Source organism: Cetorhinus maximus, chromosome 12 (assembly GCF_964194155.1).
Source record: "Cetorhinus maximus chromosome 12, sCetMax3.hap1.1, whole genome shotgun sequence".
In the NCBI taxonomy this organism is placed as follows: Eukaryota; Metazoa; Chordata; class Chondrichthyes; order Lamniformes; family Cetorhinidae; genus Cetorhinus; species Cetorhinus maximus.
In genome coordinates this window covers 5,734,750-5,758,440 of record NC_135890.1, presented here as the reverse complement: position 1 = coordinate 5,758,440, position 23,691 = coordinate 5,734,750, and the positions used below count along the sequence as shown (strand labels likewise).

Sequence of the window (23,691 nt, the reverse complement as noted above, 5' to 3'; positions counted from 1 at the left end):
ACATATCAAATGTTAAATGCAATCTTCCATTTATAAGGAGGTCAGTAGAGGATGGTGATCAATCTGATATCTACAAACGTGTCATTGCTGTGTGTGTGTCAGGCTTAAGGGCATTAAAATGGCTGCAAGCATGGGTAAAAGAAAAAATTAAATTATGATTGTACACTTGCATTTGTGACCACAATTTTCAGATTTTATTTGAGATCAGAATTAGTGATAAGTACAATCTTTTCCACTGTTTATTTGGTCTCTTGATTTACAAAGGTGCTTGAAGCTCAACGTGGAGCAAACTGCCAGCATTTGGTTTTTCAAAATCTTCAACAAAATACTGGTCTATTAAGCAGCTTATTTCAGACAAAAAACCTTTCAAACATTTGGCTTGCCAGAACTCCTATGCAGGTTGCTGCAGTCCTTTGTCCAGCTGGTCCTAAGCTTACAAAGGAGGCTGACTTATTTGTAAATTGAAACAAATTGCTAAGAACAATTCCGTATTTATTCTCAATAGATGCTTACATCCAGATGGTGTAGATTCACTGCCAATAGACGGCTTCTGGATCATCCACTTTAAATGTGGTTCTCTTCAAACAGGAGGTAGGATTCAGTCTTAATGCTTTGTATAGACTCTTTTTATCTTTAAAACTTTACCTTTTTCAGAAAACAAGTAGATCTGAATCCACTAGATTACCTTTAACAGATTCTATTTGAGAAACTTCAAAGAAAGGTTAGGTTGATTTTTAAAAGGTAATTTTACTATTAGATTCAATAACTGCAGTATTAATAGCAAGCAAAATTATACAATGGAGAATCTACTGGATTACCCTTCTCAAAAAAACCTACCCAGAATTTAAGATCTCTAAGGCACAGCCATTTTAAAAAAAAACCAAACATCATACCAACTTTTTCCTATAGCTTTTACGCTATTTAGATGAACATGGATAGCATTCCCTAGAATGCTCTTGGGCAATTTTTCCCAGCACTGATGTTAAGGCAAATGGTCTCTACAATTCCCAGGTTTCATGCTTCATTCCTTTTAAAAAAAAATTGAGGCAGCATTCAGTCTGCTGCAGTCCTCAGTTATTTTGGAAGATCAAAAAAATAAATCAAGCTGCACCAACTTCTTTTCAACTTTGCTTAAAAATTATGGTACATATAATTTCATTCCTCAGGTTTTCTCAAACTTTAAGTGACTTTAAGTGTCTGGCTTAGTTGACAGATATTAAAAGGCATAGCCATCAGCACCTGTAAAGAACAAAGTTGAATTCCTTGGACAAGGTGTGCTGAAAGATATTGACTGGTACCTTGCGAGCAGCAAACTGGCACTAACTTGAGAATTACAAGATTCAAAAAATTAAAATTTGAAAACAGTTCCAACCCATGGGTGTCAACCAGAAAAACACCAGTTGCATCAATGCACAAGTTTAAAAAAAACAAACTATGAATAAAATCAATGTAATGATCCATAAAAGTTTAAAATAATACTCAAGAGATTTGTATCATGATTAACTCACTAAATGGGCTATGCTAGGAGCATACAGCATTATTCCTTAAAAGCAAAACACTTCAGATGGTGGAAATTGGAAACAAAGGGAAAGTAACATCTGTGGAGAAATAAGAAAAATGTTAACCATTCAGGAATAACACTTTGACAGAACAGGTGATGGGCTGTACCTGAAATATTACCACTTTACCTAACTGAGGAAATGCAAACTCTCTCCCACAAATGGGTTGTGTCATCTGACATCAGTGCTTAGTGACATCAAAAAACAAATCACATTTGCCACCACGTGTGCTTTCCCAGAGGTATGGTACACCTGAAAATCCCAGAAAGGTGCAGAGGATGTTGAATAAACAACTAGATCCTAAATTTGTTAATACCTCGTGCAAAAACTGATGTAAGCATCTAGTTTCACATTTGCCATGTGTTGATCCTGTATTATTTCTTTTCCACTTGGCTATCTGTTTGCTTACATTTTGTTAATTCTGGAGAGCTTGAAAAGTCCTTAATGGGTGCCTATTGTTGCTATCATAGGGCAGGTTTATCACTGTTTTTTAGGGAAATAATAATGGTAGAGCAAATAGTCGGAGTAACCTTGTGCTATTACAGAGACACCCTTCAGTTGTTCATGGCAGGACATTAACAGATGTCATAGAAAACTTCAGAGCACATAGACAGCAATACCCTTCTATTTGAAGAGAACTGTTTTTTAAAAAGAACTTAAAATATTCAATTCCTTAAGGACTCAAGTTCTCAAATATGGATGTACAAACACAGACACAATACATACTTCACCATGAAGTTAGCACACATTAGAACAAATAAATCTGTTCTGCTCAAAAAGCTCTACATGGAATTCTGAACCAGCCCAAGTCACAGCTATTTTATTGCATTACTGCGTTGCTGAAAATTGCCATAATGAACAAATTAATCAAAATAACTTAATGCGAGAGTGGTAGGGAGATAGGAAAAATAAAATCAACAACCATTTCAACAAATCTCCAATTTAATGAACTGGGTTATTGTGCTATGTGAAATTTCTATTGGGAAGGGGAGGTGGTGAAGCAGCAAATAAAAGGCCCCAAGTAACAAAATCCCAGTCTTAATACACTTTTAACATATACAATACAGAAACAAAGGCATGTGCTTACAAATAAAGTAACATACAAGAAGGCAGGAGGAGGGTGGGGAGAAGTGGAAAAACTTCAAATATTCATCAGAATATTACGTTAAACTTCAAGATGTGACACCGGCAATATAAATCAAGTTCAACAGAATAGCAGGGAATCAATAGAGCATAATTAAAAAAATAAAAGCTAAGCAGCATTATGCTAAAGATTATTTGTATTTATAGAAAAGCAGATGCAGATATCACTTTACAAAATATAAAATGTATTAAACACTAATAACCACAGCACATAATGTCAACATAATTGATTATTATATTTTAAAAAAGTCATAGTGTAGTTCAATCTGAGCTTCAATCTTAGAGTATTTTACAGTAGCCTTTCGTTTGGTCTGCAACATTTTCTGCATGATAAAACAGTGAACCACAGTGTAAACTAGCACATACATCTGTGTTTGCTACAAAATAATAGAAAACATACCATGATAACATTTTTGTTTAAGATTTACCATATTGGAAAGAAATATTTCTCTTCCAGGTGAAGTGCTGGCCATGCGAATATAGCACAGAGGACCTACTCGTTTTTACAGACAGATCAACTGAGTAAAGTCAACACTAACATTACATCTTAACTGTGTGTGAAAAAACATTACAAACCAAAGACCAAATGAAATCATGCAAACTGCTGCATTCCATTAATCGTTATAACAACTGTAACTCTTTCTGAAAAGCTTTCAAGGCAACAAATTTGCTGACAAGTAGTTTTCATCTAATATAGTGACCAGACAAATGAAATGCTGCTGCACTGCCGTTGGTAAGATGTGCTCTACATGAAGCACTTTAAGAGAGCCTATGCGGCACAGACAGTAAGTGTCTAAAGATTCAAAATGAATCAACAGTATTGGATATTAAGTTCTCAACTTAGAAGCTGCCTTAGTATTAGGTGCATCTTCAGTTAATGTAACAGAAAAACAAGGCAATGGATTTATTTTTATATCCACGCATGATCTGCCAAAAGGCCGACACTAGGCAGACAAGTTAAATTTACAAAGTTGCTTGGGATGGCATCAGAACTGCAATAAATGTCATCTTTTTTATGTGCATTTTTTCTTTTAAGATGTGGCACCAGGAGTTGGATTGACATTTTGTGTTGCAACTGTTGGAGCTACTTCGATGATCCGTGGTTTGTCTATGATCCTGGCACTACGATTGCCCTTCTCCACTATCCCAATTATCCATGCCTGATAACCTTCGCCATATTTTGGTGATTTTATTTCTGCACAAAACCGAGCGGCTTGTTCCCTTGGAAGACAGATCAAAAGGCCTCCTGCAAATAAACATGTTTTACAAGTCAGCATCTTATGCCACCATCAGAACATGGTGATAGCTAAAGCTGAAGGAGTATCTGCTCATGCAATTATAGTCATTATAAGTGGGCTCTCTGTATCTACCCATTGGTTATGGGATGCCAAGAAACAGAGAGAGTTCCTGCTCCCACTCACCATTTAGGGATCCCTATCAGGAAGCTTGCAAGTGCAAACATGAAGGAAGACAGTGTTGGGCTCAGTTGCAAACCCTAAAATTGAAAGAGTACTCATGTTTCTCCGGGCTTACATGTAAACAGTGCCCCTTTAGGGCACTAGAGGATGGTCAGCACCGACAAAATTATAATTCAGCAAGTGCTCCACCTTCAATTGAGCAGTTGGAGAGTCAGGAAAAGATTAAAATGTGACTCATTAAAATGAGCCCGTACCACTGATTCAGGTACCACACCAAAGGTCCAATAATTACACAAGTATCACAAAGGCAAACTCTATGAGTTAAATAACCAGGCAATGTACTATCAGATAAATTTCCCTATAAAAATGCAGTGATACTGTTGGAAGAAGTGTGAAGCTAAAAAATTAAAATCAACACAACTTTCAATTTTTTCAAGTCTATAGAAATAAGATACTGGCATTTAAATAGCTCTATCAAATTGTTAAAACTTCAGTGTGCTTTATATTAATTATTTTTTGGAGTACGGTGACTATGTAGACAAATGTGACGGGCAATCTGTACCTTTAAGATCAAACAAAAATAAGTTGAATGACCATTTATTCTGTTTTTGACAAAGGGACTTTTGGCCAAGGCACCAGAATTCCGTTCTTCAAACAGAGGGATGTTAAAGCCATGGCTCAGTTGGTAGCCCTCGCACCTGAGTCTCAATTCTCACTCCAGGACTTGAGCACCAAAATCAAGGCTGACAGTCCAGTCCAGTGTTGAGGGAGTGCTGATTACCTGGTCATTTTCACATTGCTGTTCATAGGAGTTTGCTGTGTACTACTAGCTGCAGCATTTCTTATATTACAACTATGGCTACAATTCAAAAGTATTCATTGACTAAAGCGCTTTGAAACGTCGGTGGTCATGAAAAGTGCTATATAAACTCAAGTCTCTCCTTTACAGGCAGACAGGACCTCAAACAAATTCGTCAGGAGTGCCCTGGGAGAAGAGTGGGGTGGGTGGGGGGACACGGCTAGATTATGAACTTAAATCCTGTTATATGGCCAGAGTCAACTAAGCCAAGCTGACACTCAATTACCGCACATTGCAGAAACGTACATGCCAGTCTACCCAGCTGTGTATGACGTGCTTCGTAGTTTCCAGGAATATAGTATGAATATTAAAAGTCACACATTTTCAAAAATAATATTCATAAAAATTACCTGAGGTTTCAGGGCAAGTGCCATGCATCAACCCAAACATATTCCCACATGCCTTGCTCACAGCTGCCATTTTAGCAAGGACAGGCAGGTTATGGATAACAAATGACACTTCATTTCTTTGCTGTTTTGCCAGGTTCTGAGCATGCCCAAGAATCCCAAAGCCTGTAATATCTGTGGCTGCATGTGCATTGAAGGTGTGCATAAGGCCAGCAGCTGCAAAACAGAAAATGATGTCAGAAATACTGCTGCATTACCAGGCATATATTGTAACCTGTTTGCAGATATGTTGCAGACTTGAGTATATATAATATACTTGAACATTTAAGCAAATAAATCATAAATTGACTTTAGATAGGACTGCCAGTATAGGTTTATAAACATCACATGGGAGATCCTATTGCAATGCTGAGTGCCTTTGCAACTCACACCTATCCTGGGTGGCTAAAATTCTATGGCTAAGTAAAGGATCAAGAATAAGGACATTAAACAGCATATAGTTAAAAACAAACCCCCTAAAGTCATTATGTTTTTTAAATTTTAGAAACGCTCAATTTATTAAAAACTTATTAATTGAATAATTTGAGAAGGGGTTGTTACTGTTGTGATTGTGCTAAAAACTTCAATTTAACCAAGCTGCTAAGCTATAGCAAAATCTCCACATTCACAGAAAAAGCAACATTCAAGATTTTTTTCTAAACTAAAACATCCATTGTTCCTGCAATTTGATTAAATTGGTGGCTGGGCTAGTTTCTCAGATGGATCAGCAGATAAATGTAGTACTGAACTACACAAATCAAGAAAAGTGACAAGTTCGATAGCTGTTCTGTGTCAATTCAGTTAACCTCAGGCAGAATGGCAGTTGCCTGCAACATGCTTATGCTACAAAAAAAGTCCTCATTTTAGGTGAACACAAAGGAAAATTGTGGGGAATTTCCTCGTTTCTTGCAGAGAAACTGTAGACTATATTGTGTATCTATCTTCTGAGTGCTCACTTGGGATAACTAATTGTTAAAATATTCTAGATTAATTATTCCCTTTTCCTCCTGTTCACACTGACACGCCACTGCTCTTTTTTCTCCCCTTCCCCAAGTTCAAAGAAGCAGCCTGATTCACTGCTCTTGACACTAACTTTATGCTAACTGCTTTCTCTGGGGACCAAACAGTGCTGCTCCTGGGAACTGATGATCTTACAAAACTACAAGATCAACAGGCATTCTAGTTCACAGGACATACCAGTGTGCATATCCCTAAAGTAGTATCAGTAAGCAGCTGGAAGCAGTAACAGAGGTCAATACAGGGAATGGAGCAGAATTAATTTCATTAGGAATCACGATTTTTTTTAAGATTCTGCAATAAAAATGCAAACTGCACTAAATCCTAACTGAATTATGATCACTACCACCAAAATAGCCTCCCCCATTGATTCCCTTCTACTTGCCCAGCTTCACTCCTTGAACCTAAGTCCAGAACTACTCCATCGCTAGTTGGACTTGCTATACGCTACATTGAGTAGTAATCAGTTTTGGCGAAGAAGTAGGAGGCCTGATGGTGGATGATGCAGACCAGCCAGTTTTGCTGATAGATGGCTGAACTTGTTGTGTGCCAGACATGCTCAAATTAGCACTCCTTCAATCTGAGGATATGATATGGTAGTGTATCAGTTATGTGACTGGACCAGTAATCCAAAAGCCTGCACTAACAGAAACATAGAAACAAAGAAAATAGGAGCAGGAGTATGTCATTCGGCCCATCGAGCCTGCTCCGCCATTCAATACGGTCATGGCTGGTCATCTATCTCAATGTCGTACTCGTGCGCTCTCCCCAATAGAAACATCCAAAGAATAATCCATTAAATGTGATTACATATAGTCACACCTGTTTTGGCAATTGTATTTTAAGTGAATATTAACTTGCACTTCAACTTCAACAGTTCTTCACTGATCTATTTTCAGGAAGGAGAAGCATTTGATTGTTCTGGGTGGACATAGGACAGTGTTTCAATTCTAACAATGATTGGCCAGTGTTTAGCGATACTGCCTATTGTGGCAGAAAGGAGATAAAAAATCAAAGAGGTATGGCCTACAATTTCAGCAGGCTAAACAGGTTGCTAATATGTTTAAGATTGCCTTGTCACTTCAGCAAGTCTACATACGGGGGGTGATTAGCTGTTTGACCAAACTCAGTGATGATATTAATAACCAAGCTGCAGCTGAAGTTAAATAACCTTCCTACATTCTCACATTACTTATAAAATTGGGGGCGGGAGGGGGGGAATGTTCTTTATTCTGCAAAGACGATGGCAGAGAATTAGGCAACAAGTTCTGTTTTCACATACAATATAACAGAAGTCACCTATTTATTAATGAAGAGACCAGCAATAACAGCGTACATACAATTGATCTGAAATTTTAGACTCTAGCACGCATTCTCAAGTAGGATGAAGCTTATTTTCTTAAAGGACAAATTATTTGATATTCTTATTGTATCTTTTATCAACAATGGAACAAATCACTCAAGCATACCGGTTCTGTTCAAACGCGCCATATTCATCATTGCTTCCTGGTAAGCCAACTCCACATCCTCTTGAGTGACAACAAGCTTAATCTTATTCCATTTTTCGGGCTGTTTGTAAAAAACCATGGGGCAGTTATCATAAAACTATACTGAAAATTCCTACTTCATATTAGGAATAATTTTACAAATGCACATTCCCAAAACAAAACCTTAAAATAAAATGTATTTTTTTAAAAAGTGATAAACAAGTGTACACATGTAGAACTATTTAATTTAACAAAAACAAGCTAATAATGTGAAAGATCATCTTGTTGCGTCCATGGCAATGCCAGTAATTTTTCATCAACACAATTGCAAAAAGAATCAAGTATTCTGACTTGAACATAGTTTCAAATTGAATTTTGAAAATTAACAGTGTGTACTTATTTTTTAGTGGAAGGAGGGCATAAATAATTGTTACCTATATCAAATAACTTAAAAGCAAAAACCTGCACAATATTGGTGTCCAAGTACTCACAATATCAAGCCACTGGTGCACAGCAACTGCTACTTGAGTCCCAAGTGGTTTCGTTAGTACCAAAACATCGCCTGGTACTGCATTGTCTGGCCTGCAAAATATTTAAAACCAGTTTAACGCGTCATGAAGAAACATGCAATAAATAAGTTGACAAATGGAGTAGCAAGTTATCAGCTAAGTTACATACCTATAACTACTGAATTACATACAACTTTGACAAGTTAGTTAGCTTAAAAAAGAAAGCTTGACCAACCAATTTTGGACGACCAATTTATCTGCCCAGCATGGTATATATTTGTAAGTTCTCTAGAAAAGCTTTAGAATAACATGTTAAAGACTAAACTATGTGAATTCCACGATTGTTCTCAATTTCACACATTAGTTTTTTTTTAAAAAAAGCTTAGTCAAATAAAACAAGATACCCTGCATGCAACTAAAAATCATATACTGTTTTTACTTCTACCCATCTAAAGTCACGGGGCAGAATTTTACGTCCCATGGACAGGAACATGCCTGACCCGATCAGGCATAATCGTGTGAGAAGATGTCGGGCAAGTGCCCCAACATTATCGCGCACTCGTGCAATATTTCGCTCCGCGGGCGTGTGCAAAAATTGGAAGCACGCCCGCTGACAATTGAGGGTAACTAAGCCCATTAATGGCGCATTGACTCAGATTTTTCATTGTCCGTCCAACCTTACGGCTTGCGGACGGGCGAATCGGCCAGGCGGACTTTGCATTTTTCATCAAACCTCATCCAGGTGCAGGATGAAATTTCCGTGATGAAATAAAATAAAAATAAGTTTCTGTGGACAGAATTTTAACAGCTATATTTTCAGGTGATTGATTATGATGCATGGACACTTTTCTCAGCTTTTTAAACCTTTATTTCAGCCTTTTCAGGTCTCCAGCTCCAAGACAGCTTACTCATAGCACTCATCTGTGCCCACGGAAACGTCATCGCCCACCCTCTGCCCACCCCCACCCCAGCAGCGCTGAGCATTTCAGCGCACGTTTCACGCTGGCTGGGCATTAATTGGGGGCCAATTGCAGTCAGCGATCCGTTTCCTGACCGCGCCCACCAAAGGTAAAATTCAGGCCATGCAAAATTAATATTTTTATCCATTTGTTTAAAGAGTGAAGTCAATAAAATGCAACATTTTATTATATCAAAGTCTTCAATCGTGAGCCTGGCTCTAATTCATTTGCACAGAGTTACTTAATCAGCTACAATAAAGACATTTACTACAAATTGTATAACAGCTGACAATAACACATCCTCTTTGTGCCCCTCTATGTACCCAAAATCGACTGAATTGCTTTGAGTACAAGACATAACAGCATCCAAAGGACTTGTCTTGAAAACACAATGCAAAAGTTCATGCAAAAATTACCCCAGTCTCATCAATTTTACTGCTTTTTCTCATTAAGATAATAGAAGGATGGCAGACTTTTTTTTGCTTGCATTGAAAAACATACACAAATTCGAATGGAAAACATCACTGAATAAATTTTTTTAAAGAGTGAAAAGAGATTGGTCTGAATACTGTGGAGAAAAACAGACTCACCAATTATGTTTCTTAATGGTGCATACTCAATTGGAGTACAAGTTACATTAGAAAATATTATTGCTATGTTGTTGTATTAAGTCATCGGTTTTCCATTTTTCATGTCAATCACAGATCATAAAACATTCACTTTCTTTCACTCAAGGAAGCAACAGTTCACCAACAGTTCTTAAGTTACTTCTATTTTGGAAAAATGGACACAATGGACATGGTTTTCCACTGCAATTCCCCAACTATTCACTTTAATGGATGGAAAAGCAAGGCCTGGCAAGTGCAGAAGCAGATACACAAGCTAATGACTTCTCTAAGTAGTAACTGAAGGAAGTAGCTGCCAAATGAAAGCAATCTCCCAGAATAGGAAATTGAAAAATTAATCATAAAATTCAGTTGTATCAACATACTGTGAAGTACATTCAGCTGCACAAAAATTAATTATCAAAACGCTGCTATATGCACTAAATAGTGTAAACCAAAGAGGTAAGATCAAACTGTGACCTTTCAGACACACATATGTAGTACTTATCACAAGACTAATAATTCTCACAATGAATAAATGCATTGTGAACAATAGGGGGTATGTTCTGTATTAGGTTTGAGGATGTAAATCTCGGGATCCACGAACCCTGCACGCAAAGACTCACCAGCAGCATGCAATATTTCAAAACTTATCCTTGGACTGATACAGTGCTCCTCCAGGTTGAACACCACTTGGAGGAAGCACTGAGGGCAGCAAGGGCGCAGAATGTACTCTGGGTGGGGGATTTCAATGTCCATCACCAAGAGAGGCTCAGAAGCACCACCACAGACCGAGCTGGCCAAGTCCTAAAGGACAGCTGCTAGACTGGATCTGCAGCAGGTGGTGAGGGAACCAAGAGGGAAAAAAATAGTTGACTTCATCCTCACCAACTTGCGTGCCGCAGATGCATCTGTCCTTGACAGTATCGGTTAGAGTGACCACCATGAAGTCCTTGTGGAGGCAAAGTCTGGTCTTGACATTGAGGATACCCTCCATTGTGTTGTGTGGCACTACCATCATGCTAAAGGGGATAGATTTCGAACAGATCTAGCAACTCAAGACTGGGGATCCGTGAGGCGCTGTGGGCCAGAACTATACTCAACCACAATCTGTAACCTCATGGCCTGGCACATTCCCCATGTTACCATTATCACCTAGCCAGGGGATCAACCATGGTTCAATGAAGAATGAAGGAGGGTATGCCAGGAGCAGCACCAGGCATTCTAAAAAATGAGGGGTTAACCTAGTGAAGCTACAACACAGGACTACTTGCGTGTTAAACAGCTTAAGCAGCAAGTGATAGACAGGCCTAAGCGATCCCACAACCAACGGATCAGATCTAAGCTCTGCAGTCCTGCTACATCCAGTTGTGAATGATGGTGGGCAATTAAACAACTCACTACAGGAGGAGGAGGCTCCACAAATATTCCCATCCTCAATGATGGAGGAGCCCAGCACATTAGCGCAAAAGATAAGGCTGAAGCATTCACAATAATCTTCAGCCAGAAGTGCCGAGTGGATGTTTCGCCTCAGCTTGCTCCGGAGGTCCCCAGCATCACAGATGCCACTCTTCAGCCAATTCGATTCACTCCACTTGATATCAAGAAACAGTTGAAGGCACGGGATATTGCAAAGGCTATGGGCCCTGACAATATTCTGGCAATAGTACTGAAAACTTGTGCTCCAGAAAGTGCCACATCCCTAGCCAAGCTGTTCCAGTACAGCTACAACATTGGCATCTACCTGGCAATGTGGAAAATTGCCCAGGTATGGCCTAAATGCAAACAGCAGGACAAATCCAACTCAGCCAATTACCGCCCGATGAGTCTACTCTTGATAATCAGTAGTAATGGAAGGGGTCATCAACAGTGCTATCAAACGGCACTTGTTTTGCAATGACCTGCTCACTGACGTTCAGTTTGAGTTCCACCAGGGTCACTCAGCTTCTGACCTCATTACAGCCTTGATTCAAGCATGAACAAAAGACTGAACTCCAGAAGTGAGGTGAGAGTGACTGCCCTTGACAGCAAGGCAGCATTTGACCGAGTATGGCATCAAGGAGCCTGAGCAAAACTGGAGTCAATGGGAATCAGGGGGAAAACTCTCAGCTGGCTGGAGACGTACCTAGCACAAAGGATGATGGTTGTGGTTGTTGGAGATCAATCATCTCAGTTCCAGGACACCACATCAGGAGTTCCTCAGGGTAGTGTCCGAGGCCCAACCATCTTCAGCTGCTTCATCAATGGCCTTCCTTCCATCATAAGGTCAAAAGTGAGGATGTTCACTGATAACTGCACAATGTTCAGTGCCATTCGCGACTCCTTAAATACTGTAGCAGTCTATGCCCAAATGCAGCAACACCTGGACGATATCCAGGCTTGGGCTGACGAGTGGCAAGTAACATTTGCACCACACAAGTGCCAGGCAATGACCGTCTCCAACAAGAGCGAGCACGAATCTAACCATTACCCCTTGACATTCAATGTCATTATTATCGCTGAATACCCCACTATCAACATCCTGGGAGTTACCATTGACCAGAAATACTGAACTCGATCAGCCATCTAAACACTGTGGCTACAAGAGCAGATCAGAGGCTATGAATCCTGCGGTGAGTAACTCACCTCCTGACTCCCCAGAGCCGGTCCACCATCCACAAGGCACTCCACTTGCCTGGATGAGTGCAACTCTAACAACGCTCAAGAAGCTTGACACCATCCAGGACAAAGCAGCCCGCTTTATTGGCACCCCTTCCACAAACATTCATTCCCTCCACCACTAATGGACAGTGGCAGCAGTGTGTACCATCTACAAGATGCACTGCAGAAACTCACCAAGGCTCCTTAGGCAGCACCTTCCAAACCCACGACTGCTACCATCTGGAAGGACAAGGGCAGTAGATGCATGGGTACACCACCACTTGGAAGTTCCCCTCCAAGTCACTCACCATCCTGACTTGGAAATATATTGCTGTTCTTTCACTGTCGCTGGGTCAAAATCCTGGAACTCTCTGCCTAACAGCACTGTGGGTGTACCTACACCACATGGACTGCAGCGGTTCAAAATGGCAGCTCACCACCACCTTCTCAAGGGCAATTAGGGATGGGTAATAAATGTTAGCCTAGCGATGCCCACATTCTATAAATGAATTTTAAAAAAGTAAAATATCCTGTTGCACAAATTCTTAACGATGGGAGGATGCCATATCCATACAAGAAAAATAAACACAGCTGATAGGATTATTATTTCCTCCCCACAAATTTCTTTCTATTCCTCTGACGGCACTGTTTCCTTTCATTGTCTTGGTTTCATAGCTATCTAGGCTTTTCCCAACTAGCCATTATTTATATGCAAGCCTCGAAAGTGTGGTAAGGTAGTTTACCCCAGAATGCACAACAGTCAAGCTTGGTATACCCTCAGAAGATATCTAGATCCACGTACTTTCAACAAGCCATTGGCTAATTTTTCTTCTTTTTACTCTCTTGGGCTCTGATGTCAATTGTAGCATCACAACTGCTGTTTTGGCTGAAATGGGGTGAGATTAAATTTAGGACCCTTTTGTTCTTTATGGCTCAATTACTCATGGAATCACAAAGAATCCAAATTAAATTTTTCACATTTTTATTAAAATATTAACATTAGATAGTCAATGACTATATAAGCGAAAAATAGCAAAATTACAGCAGCAGAGGGCGACAAAATACTCTGGTGCCAAGACTGTATATCAAGAATGAGGGTGCAACTTCTTGCCTGTAATTTCCTAAAAGACAAGGCTATCATTTCTCCTGTGCCGGAGAGAGACCAGACACTTTCTAGGAAGGGAAGAGGAGACCAACATAAGTAAGCAGCATTCTATTATTTCAGATTTCTTTCAGGGCTTGCCCAAATGGAAACTCATTTGTACTTATTACTTATAATTCGATCTAAATGATCAAATGGCAATTATCTACATTTGATGACTAGTTTAAGTCTGTGCTATGTTAAAGCCTAAAGTCCCAAAGTAGAGTGTATGAAAAGACTAGGTCTAATGCTGCACATATAACTACAGGCAGCCACTTAGTAGTACAAAAAACCACAAAGTATTTGAATTGACCACAAAATTGCCACCCTACTATATGGAGGCTTATCAACGAAATCAATTGTTGTTTTGGAAGTGCAAAATATACACAATTTTTCAACAATACAAACATGAGCCATCTCATGATATCAGTGTACGTGAAGCAGTCATGCAAACATGAGGTCTTTCCGGTCAGTGGACTTGAGTGGGGATGCGTATATTGACATCAAACAGGTGTCCTACAACGGTCTTCAGAAGCATGCAAATTTGAATCAGGAGTGTTTACTTTCATTAACATTAATTTAAATCCAAACCAAGCACAATCGAAAGTGCTACCTAGATAACCATCATGTCAACATTTTCAATAATAATTCTCTAAAGAAAAATATAATTACTTACAAATGGGATGTGCACAAACATTTTTCTATTCCATTTTGGGTGCATTACTATTGTGTCAAATTCCCAATTAAAAAAGTATTGCAACTTGAGGCATGAAAAAGGGGTGTTAAGTACACAAATGTGCAGCAAACTGTGACTCTCGCCAGAGTGCAATTTTAAGATTCAAAAGTCAAAGCTTTGTTCTGTGAAAATTTTGAATATTCAACCTGTCAAAACTACAACAATAAAGTTCTGCAAAAAGTTTATTTTTCTCCATAAGACTAGAGATTTTTTAAAAATGCAAACTAGTTATAAAGTGATCAGTTTCCTCTGTTAGTTGTATTTTTGGAAAATTACACAAGCCAAAAGTAAGTTTATGATTCTCAATACACATTCCTAATTAAGATTATAAATAACTTAAAAAAAATAAAAATAACTTGGGCAGCCAGTACTCAAAAAAAAGCTGTGGCATGACACAGGGTCATGCTCATAAAAGCTAAATGGTGAGCCTTCCATCTTGACCATAATTACTGAAGGAGACGCTGAATGAAGATCTATGCTTCAAAAAGCCAATTCAGAAAAAACAATATACACAAGGAATGAGATGGTAAAGTTTTTTGAATTTTATGTTTTATAAACAAAATTTAAACAAATCACATCAGTAACTTAAAATTGCCAAGGAATCATCTTATTTTCAGATTATTGTTCTTCTAATACACGAAATACAATACTTACAGAAGTCAAACAAACTAGTCAAGAGCATCTCATGATACTGGATGTGCAAAATGTATGATTCTTATTCAAACAGGACTCTGTCCCCTTATTAACAAATCAGTTGCACTTTTTGGGATAAACAATACCTATAAATTGCAGTGGGAAGAATGAAATGCTTCTAGTTTTGTCCATTTATGTATGTCTAATTAATACAATGCAAGGAAGAAAGCCATTAGCTGATTTTCCAAGATTATTTTTCTTCTTTATTGAGGACTTGAATACTGATTGTGTGGGATACAAGGTTAGGATCCATTTTGACAATTTTTTTAGTGCTGGATTGTCTGACATCTTGTGTCAATTGGAGTATAACCCTTATAGTGATTGGAAAAGTCCTCTACACTGATTTGTAATGAGTTACACAGCTTAGTAGATCCACTAGGAGTGGAAACAACAGTGCAAACTGTAATCCACAGACATCAGTTTCAACCCTTTTCAGTTTATAGTCAACTCCTCATCAACCTATGACTAAATTCAAAAGAAACTTCAAGTAAAGAAACACCGAATAATAAGTAAATACAAGCTTTTCCTTTGAATAACAAAAAATGCTCATAATCTTTGATCCATTATACATTCAAATCATATTCATGTTACAATAATTGTACACACCAAGGATTAAACTTACATGATGAATTCATTCGGTTGACAGACTGTAGTGGCCACACCTCCTAAAATGATCCATGGGTTTAATACCGTTTGTCCACCAGTAACTGATGTACCTGCCTCATCTGCTGCATCTTTAAAACCCTGTATTATTAGTGGCATTACTTTGTCCCGCTCCTGTATGTGAAACACAATTAAACTTTGAAATTATTTGAATATTTTTAAAAGCCCGTTTTAGCTATTAAAAATTTTATAAATTGATGTACAAGTCATGATGTAAAATTTATGCTGCATACCTATCAACTGCAACTTATTAAAACTTCTTGAGATGCAAGTGACACTAGAAAGCCAATATTTATTGTCCATCCCTAGTTGCCCAGAAGGCATTAAGAATCAACCATAGTGTGGGACTGGAGTCAGGAACAAGTTACACTGGGTAGGGTTGCTAGAGTCCCTTCCCTGAAGGACATTAGTGAATCCATTGAGTTTACAATGCACAGGAACTTTCTGCTGCCATCAGCTGGTGATAGCCTGCAAATTAACAGATTTATTGAATTGAATATCACAACTTGCTGTGGTGGAATCTGAACTCACCATCTCTGGATTACTTGTCCACTATGATATTAATTAGGCTCCTGTACCCAAATCTCACATCAAACACCTTAACCAAACACTTTAAAAAGTCAAACCGAGATTACTTTCGTTTATTAACTCATTACTTCAGATCATAGGATCAGCTCGTGTCAGATCTCCTGCCAACCACACGCAATAACCCCAACCTCTCTAAAGCGCTTCTCATTGCTGATATAGGCAGCAGCCAACATATAACCAGTGGGTTCTGATAATCCAACCTATGAAACCAAGGTAACTCAGTTCTATTTCTTATTCATTATTTTATTCTATTTGAATTCCAGGAGTCTGAAGATTTGAAAAATGCTGTTCATGGTAGCACTGCGTCATTAGTTAGTTAATCCTTAGTTAGAATACCATTATCTGTAGATGGCTGCAGTTTCAGATATTTGCAAAAGGAATGTTGATGTAACCCTTTGTATTTAGTCTGCTTGACTCCATGGTGGCATGAGATTGGAACGCAGGAGAGATTTACAAAAATGGTTCCAGGGACGAAAAACTTCAGTTATGAAGAGAGATTGGAGAAGTTGGGACTGTTGTCCTTGGAGAGAAGGCTAAGAGGAGATTTGATACAGGTGTTCAAAATCTTGAGGGGGCTGGACGGAGTAGATAGGGAGAAATTGTTCCCATTTGTAAAAGGTTTGAGAACGAGACGTCACAGATTTAAAGCGATTTGGAAAAGAAGCAAATGCGATGTGAGAGAAAACTTTTTCACACAGCAAGTGGTTCGGGTCTGGAATGCACTGCCCGGAAGTGTGGTGGAGGCAGGTTCAATCGAGGCATTCAAGAGGGCATTAGATGATTATTTAAATAGAAACAATGTGCAGGGTTACAGGGAAAAGGCAGGGAGGGGGAGAGTTACCTGGACGCTTTGTTTCAAGAGGCGGTCACACCCGGTAGATTAAGTACCTCAAGTCCGGTCAGTGGTCAAGGTCAGCAGGGTGTGACTGCATGTGAGGCAGGTAGAGGGATCCTGTGTTCAGGAACAGAGGAGCCTCAGCTCTTGACCTTGTCCAACAGGTACGAGGTACTTGCTCCCTACGTGGATGAGGAACAGGACTGTAGGCAAGATGATCCAGCTGACCACGGCACCGTGACACAAAAGGCCATTCAAGAGAGGGGAGCAAAAAGACAAGTGGTAGTTTTAGGGGATTCTATAATTAAGGGAATTGATAGCTTCCTTTGTACGCAGGATCGAGAGTCCCGCATGGTATGTTGCCTGCCTGGTGCCAGGGTGAGGGAAATCTCTTACAGTCTTGAAAGGATATTGGAGAGGGAGGGGGAGGATCCAATTGTTGTGGTCCACATCGGGACAAATAACATAGGTAAGACTAGAAAAGAGGACCTGTTTGGGGATTATCAGGAACTAGGAACTAAATTAAAGAACAGGTCCTCAAGGGTTATAATCTCCAGATTACTACCCGAGCCACGTGCAAATTGGCATAGGGACGCGAGAATAAGGGAAGTAAACACGTGGCTAAAGGAGTGGTGTGGGAAAGAGGGGTTCCATTTCGTGGGGCACTGGCATCAGTATTGGAACAGGAGGGATCTGTACTGTTGGGACGGTCTCCACCTGAACCGATCTGGGACCAATGTTCTAGCGAAAAGGGTAAATAGGGTGGTCAACAGGACTTTAAACTAGAAAGTGGGGGGGGGGGGGGGGGGGGGGAGGGTAAAACTCCAATAAGTATGACTAATGGGAAACAAAGCAGCAGGTTAGTGTGTGCGGGGGGTGGATTCAACTTCATGGAAAATTATACAAAAACTGAAAAGAAAGGAGAGCCCAGGAGAGGCTATTAAAGTCTCCAGAACACAAAATAGGACAAAGTGTTTGGAAAGGGCTAGGAATCTAACTTCAAGCACATCAGATAAAGGGACGACAATGAGAAAGGGGACGGGAAATACAGGACTGAAGGTGTTGTATCTGAATGCACGCAGTATACAAAATAAGGTAAATGAGCTTGTGACGCAGATTGAAATTGGCAGGTATGATGTGGTGGGCATCAGAGACATGGCTGCAAGGGGATCAGGACTGGGAGTTGAATATCCAAGGATATACATCCTATCAAAAAGATAGGCAGGTTGGCAGAGGGGGTGGGGTTGCTTTGTTAGTAAGAAATGAAATTAAATCGATAGCAAGAAATGATGTAGGGTCAGATGATGTAGAATCTGTGTGGGTAGTGTTGAGGAACCGCAAAGGTAAAAAAACTATAATGGGAGTTATGTACAGGCCTCCGACAGTCGTCAGGATGTGGGGCACAAGATACACCAGGAGATAGGAAAGGTGTGTAAGAAAGGCAAGGTTACAGAGATCATGGGGGATTTCAATATGCAGGTAGACTGGGAAAATCAGGTTGGTAGTGGATCCCAAGAAAAAGAATTTGTGGAATGTCTATGAGATGGCTTTTTTGGAGCAGCTTGTGGTGGAGCCCACTAGGGAACAGGCAATTCTAGATTTAGTGACGTGTAATGAGGCAGATTTGAAAGGGAGCTTAAGGTGAAGGAACCTTTAGAAGGAAGTGACCATAATATGATAGAATTTACCCTGCAAATTGAGAGGATAAAGCTGGAATCAGATGTAACGGTATTACAGTTGAATAAAGGCAACTACAGACGCACGAGGGAGGAGCTGGCCAGAATTGACTGGGAGATGAGTCTAGCAGGAAAGACAGTGGAACAGCAATGGCAGGAGTTTCTGGGAGTAATTTGGGGGAGACAGCAAAAATTCATCCCTAGGAAGAAGAAGCATACTAAAGGGAGGACGAGGCAACCATGGCTGACAAGGGAAGTCAGGGGCAGCATAAAAGCTAAAGAGAAAGCATACAATGCGGCGAAGAGCAGTGGGAAACCAGGGGTTTGGGAAGCCTACAAACACCAACAGAGGACAACTAAAAAAGAAATAAGGAGGGAGAAGATTAAAAATGATGGTAAACTAGCCAGTAATATAAAAGAAGATTGCAAGAGTATTTTTTTTAGATATATAAAGGGTAAGAGAGAAGCAAAAGTGGACATTGGGCCGCTGGAAAATGATGCTGGAGTAGTAGTGGGGAACAAAGAAATGGCGGAGGAACTGAATAGGTACTTTGCGTCAGTCTTCACAGTGGAAGATACGAGTGACATCCCCAAAGTTCAAGAGAGTCGGGGGGCAGAGGTGAGTATGGTGGCCATTACCAAGGAGAAGGTGCTAGGAAAACTGAAAGGTCTGAAGGTGGATAAATCACCTGGACCAGATGGATTACACCCCAGAGTTCTGAAGGAGATAGCTGAAGAGATAGTGGAGGCATTAGTGGTGATCTTTCAGGAATCACTGGAGTCAGGGAGGGTCCCACAGGACTGGAAAATCGCTAATGTAACCCCCCTGTTTAAGAAGGGAGTGAGGCAAAAGACGGGAAATTATAGGCCGATTAGCCTGACCTCGGTCGTTGGTAAGATTTTAGAGTCCATTATTAAGGATGAGATTTCAGAATACTTGGAAGTGCATGGTAAAATCGGGCAAAGTCAGCATGGTTTCATCAAGGGGAGGTCATGCCTGACAAATCTGTTAGAATTCTTTGAGGAGGTAACGAGTAGGTTAGACAAAGGAGAGCCAATGGATGTTATCTACTTGGACTTCCAGAAGGCCTTTGACAAGGCGCCGCACAGGAGGCTGCTCAGTAAGATAAGAGCCCATGGTGTTAGAGGCAAGGTACTAGCATGGATAGAAGATTGGCTGTCTGGCAGGAGGCAGAGAGTGGGGATAAGGCGGATGGCGGCCGGTGACTAGTGGAGTTCTGCAGGGGTCAGTGTTGGGTCCACAACTTTTCACTTTGTACATTAATGATCTAGATGAAATAACTGAGGGCATCCTGGCTAAGTTTGCAGATGATACAAAGATAGGTGGAGGGACAGGTAGTATTGAGGAGGCGGGGAGGCTGCAGAAGGATTTGGAAAGGTTAGGAGAATGGGCAAAGAAGTGGCAGATGGAATACAACGTGGGGATGTGTGAGGTCATGCACTTCGGTAGGAAGAATAGAGGCATAGACTATTTTCTAAATGGGGAGAGAATTCATAAATCTGGAGTGCAAAGGGACTTGGGAGTCCTAGTCCAGGATTCTCTTAAGGTTAACTTGCAGGTTGACGCGGTAGTTAGGAAAGCAAATGCAATGTTGGCATTTATTTCGAGAGGACTAGAATATAAAAGCAGGGATGTGCTGCTGAGGCTTTATAAGGCTCTGGTCAGACCACATTTAGAATATTGTGAGCAATTTTGGGCCCCGTATCTCAGGAAGGATGTGCTGGCCCTGGAGAGGGTCCAGAGGAGGTTCACGAGAATGATCCCAGGAATGAAAGGCTTAACATATGAGGAACGTTTGAGGACTCTGGGTCTATACTCAATGGAGTTTAGAAGAATGAGGGGGGATCTGATTGAAACTTACAGAATACTGAAAGGCCTGGATAGAGTGGACGTGGGGAAAATATTTCCATTAGTAGGAGAGACTAGGACCCGAGGGCACAGCCTCAGAGTAAAGGGAAGACCTTTTAGAACAGAGATGAGGAGAAACTTCTTTAGCCAGAGAGTGGTGAATCTATGGAATTCATTGCCACAGAGGGCTGTGGAGGCCAGGTCATTGAGTGTACTTAAGACCGAGATAGATAGGTTCTTGATTGGTAAGGGGATCAAAGGTTACGGGGAGAAGGCGGGAGAATGGGGTTGAGAAACTTATCAGCCATGATTGAATGGCGGAGCAGACTCGATGGGCCGATTGGCCTAATTTCTGCTCTTATGTCTTATGGTCTTATGGAATGGCAGTCATAATGCTCATTCGGAGAGCTGGTGCAGACACGATGGGCCAAATGGCCTCCTTCTGCACTATAACAATTCTGTGATTCTGTGTAGTGGTTTTACACTCCTGATCAGTATAAATAGTTTTTATTTCTCAATCAAGGCATACACTTGGCCTCTAAATGAGTATGCTATTTGTAGCCTTGCCAATGGTAGCGGTTTAGTGCTGTGCATAATAATTAAAACCTGGGCTCAAGTTACCCAAATAAATCTCAGATAGTATCCCTCGCAGTGAGAAGAAATTTTTAAGCAGCAGTTTGGATTGGACTTGAATCTGGTGGAAAGGGTAACGAAGTAACCACCAGCATGTCTTATCGCTGCTAAAGTTTTATAACCAGCATCCAAATTATATTGCTTTGGTGCTGACCTAAACCAATCCACGCCAACACAAAAATGCAGATAGACCCAGTCCACAATCCCTCCAATTAGCAACTGCATTCCATTTTTGGAGTGCTTGCCAGATGGATGCTGGCAGGGGAGCCCAAGGAAAGACAAACTATCAATAGATACAACCAATAATTCCAAGACTGAAGAACACAAGAGTCAATTGTAGAATCCTACTAAGAGAGGTCATTATTGATACACAGTTCTACATCATAAACTGACTTGAAGTTTGTACTCTTGTTAAGTGATAAAAATTTTCTGCTAAGCATTTTCAGTGTGTAGTTTTATAGGGGCTAATCTTAAATTTCTTTTCACTTTAATCGAAAAGGAATGATTGTTGTGTTCAAAAGAGCATAAGATTATTCATTATTCATGGGAATACACTGCAAGGAACAACAGAATATCCACTTTATCTACAAGCAGAGACATGGCTCACTTAAGTGTTACAACTGTTTTTCACATGCTCAAAATGAACCAGACATTAAACTAGACCACATTATGAACAGAATCAATAAATTTCAATCTGTTTTTAATGGCAATTTCTACAGTTCAATACTCCATCATAAGAATAAGTGCAGTTAAGAGTTGTATTCAGAACTCCAGTATCATCCTTCCATTCAAGTTAGTGTTCCAAACATCCCAGCATACAAATCCATTTTGAATGAGACCAGAATCTTATGTCTTCACTACTTTACCTGGATGCCAAGGTGTCAAGGCTCTAGCAAGATGCCAACTCAAGCTTGGTGTAAAGGTGAGTTATAATCTCTTCAAGAGAGCCATTTCTTTATTCAAGTGTATTGGCACCATCTTGAAAAAAGTTCAGCAGGACAGTTCTTATAAATTAGTACTGAGTCAGTCAATTGGACCAGGAAAGTGCCAAATTTGATCTCTAGCCTACACTGAAATAGGTGATTGAAGCACACACAATGTGGGTGGAGGGGGCAAACAAACAAAGTAACAGATACTAGACCTCCTACTCCCAAGTGCTGTTTTTTTGTCGTATACTAATAAGCATGTGTATCTGAACATTGTCGGAGACCAATACCTGATTGGCAGCTGGGACATTTAACTAGTCTTGCCAGTATTCAGCGTCCATGCTTTCATTAAAAAAAAGACAGCAAATTACCAAGAACTGCTAGCCTTTGTGGAACTGTGCACTTAATATAAATGGATGCAGCATTAAATTCACATAGCCGCTTTTCCATGTACTAATTTTTTATCTTGCCCTGCAGCTTTTGACATCCAAACTCTGGTTAAGAAAATTGAGGAATGGCAGTGACAGTGATCTGTTTCAAGGATTCTGGCAAATTTACCCTGAAACGTGTTTATATGTGTACAAGAGTAGCCTGGGATAGATTCTCTCTCATGGAGAAGAACCCACCTCCACTCATTATCCCCTCATATAAGCATAAATCAACTCTACAACCTACAACACCTGGAAACCGCAATGTTTTACATCTGTCCTGAATGACTATTATGAATAATAGTTATATAATTCTGTGCTAACTCTGTAATTACATATTTTTAAAGATTTAAAGAAAAATCACCAAACTGCTCTACCAACTTAGCCAGCACTCTTTCCTCTTCAACTGCATGTAACACACTCGCCAAAGTGGCACTAATGTCAAAGATGCTGTAGTATTGTAAATTGACAGTTGGAGCCTGGAGAAACTAATTCTGGTCTCATTCGCATTCTATGATAAACTTTGTATTATATTGAAGTCTGGGAACACTTTAACTGGACTCAGCAAAACACTGGTTATGTCAGCAGGAAATACTGGAAATGCACAGCACGCAAGTCAGCATCTGCTGAGCGAACAATTGATATCTTGGACTTGTATCCTTCTTCAGAACTAAAAAGTAAGATGTGCACAAGTCTAAAATGTTAATCATCTGTTTGCTTCACAGATGCCAATGGAGCTGTATCCCCAGCATTTTGGTTTACTGTTCTTTTTACTTTTACCATAAAAAGGTTAGTTTAGCAGCTCAGAATTGTATTCATGTTTTTACTTTGAAGAAAAGTTAAACTTTGGAAGCAAAAATAAATTTAGTAATAGCCTTTTTCTTAATAAAATCCAAAATTATCATGGATTCTGAACTGTG

At 39.9% G+C, this 23,691-nt stretch overlaps 1 protein-coding gene and 1 long non-coding RNA gene across 3 annotated transcripts in view; one reads left to right on the top strand and one right to left on the bottom strand.

Annotated features, from left to right (window-relative positions):
* Positions 1-500: 500 nt before the first annotated feature.
* Positions 501-23,677, top strand: LOC144687191 (uncharacterized). The gene is made up of 3 exons (XR_013578093.1): positions 501-591; positions 9,254-9,446; positions 22,821-23,677. It is a non-coding gene; the product is annotated as an uncharacterized LOC144687191 (long non-coding RNA).
* sephs1 (selenophosphate synthetase 1) overlaps positions 2,484-23,691 on the bottom strand; it is a 60,266-nt gene continuing 39,058 nt past the window's right edge. The window contains exons 4-8 of one of the 2 annotated variants that reach the window (XM_078552946.1): positions 15,775-15,929; positions 8,361-8,451; positions 7,852-7,951; positions 5,330-5,542; positions 2,484-3,948 (exon numbers count right to left, since the gene is read on the bottom strand). In XM_078552946.1, coding sequence (XP_078409072.1) covers positions 3,734-3,948; positions 5,330-5,542; positions 7,852-7,951; positions 8,361-8,451; positions 15,775-15,929 — 774 coding nt within the window. In that variant the 3' untranslated portion in view covers positions 2,484-3,733. The remainder of the gene's footprint in view (positions 3,949-5,329; positions 5,543-7,851; positions 7,952-8,360; positions 8,452-15,774; positions 15,930-23,691) is intronic. The other variant, XM_078552947.1, reaches the window with a different exon arrangement.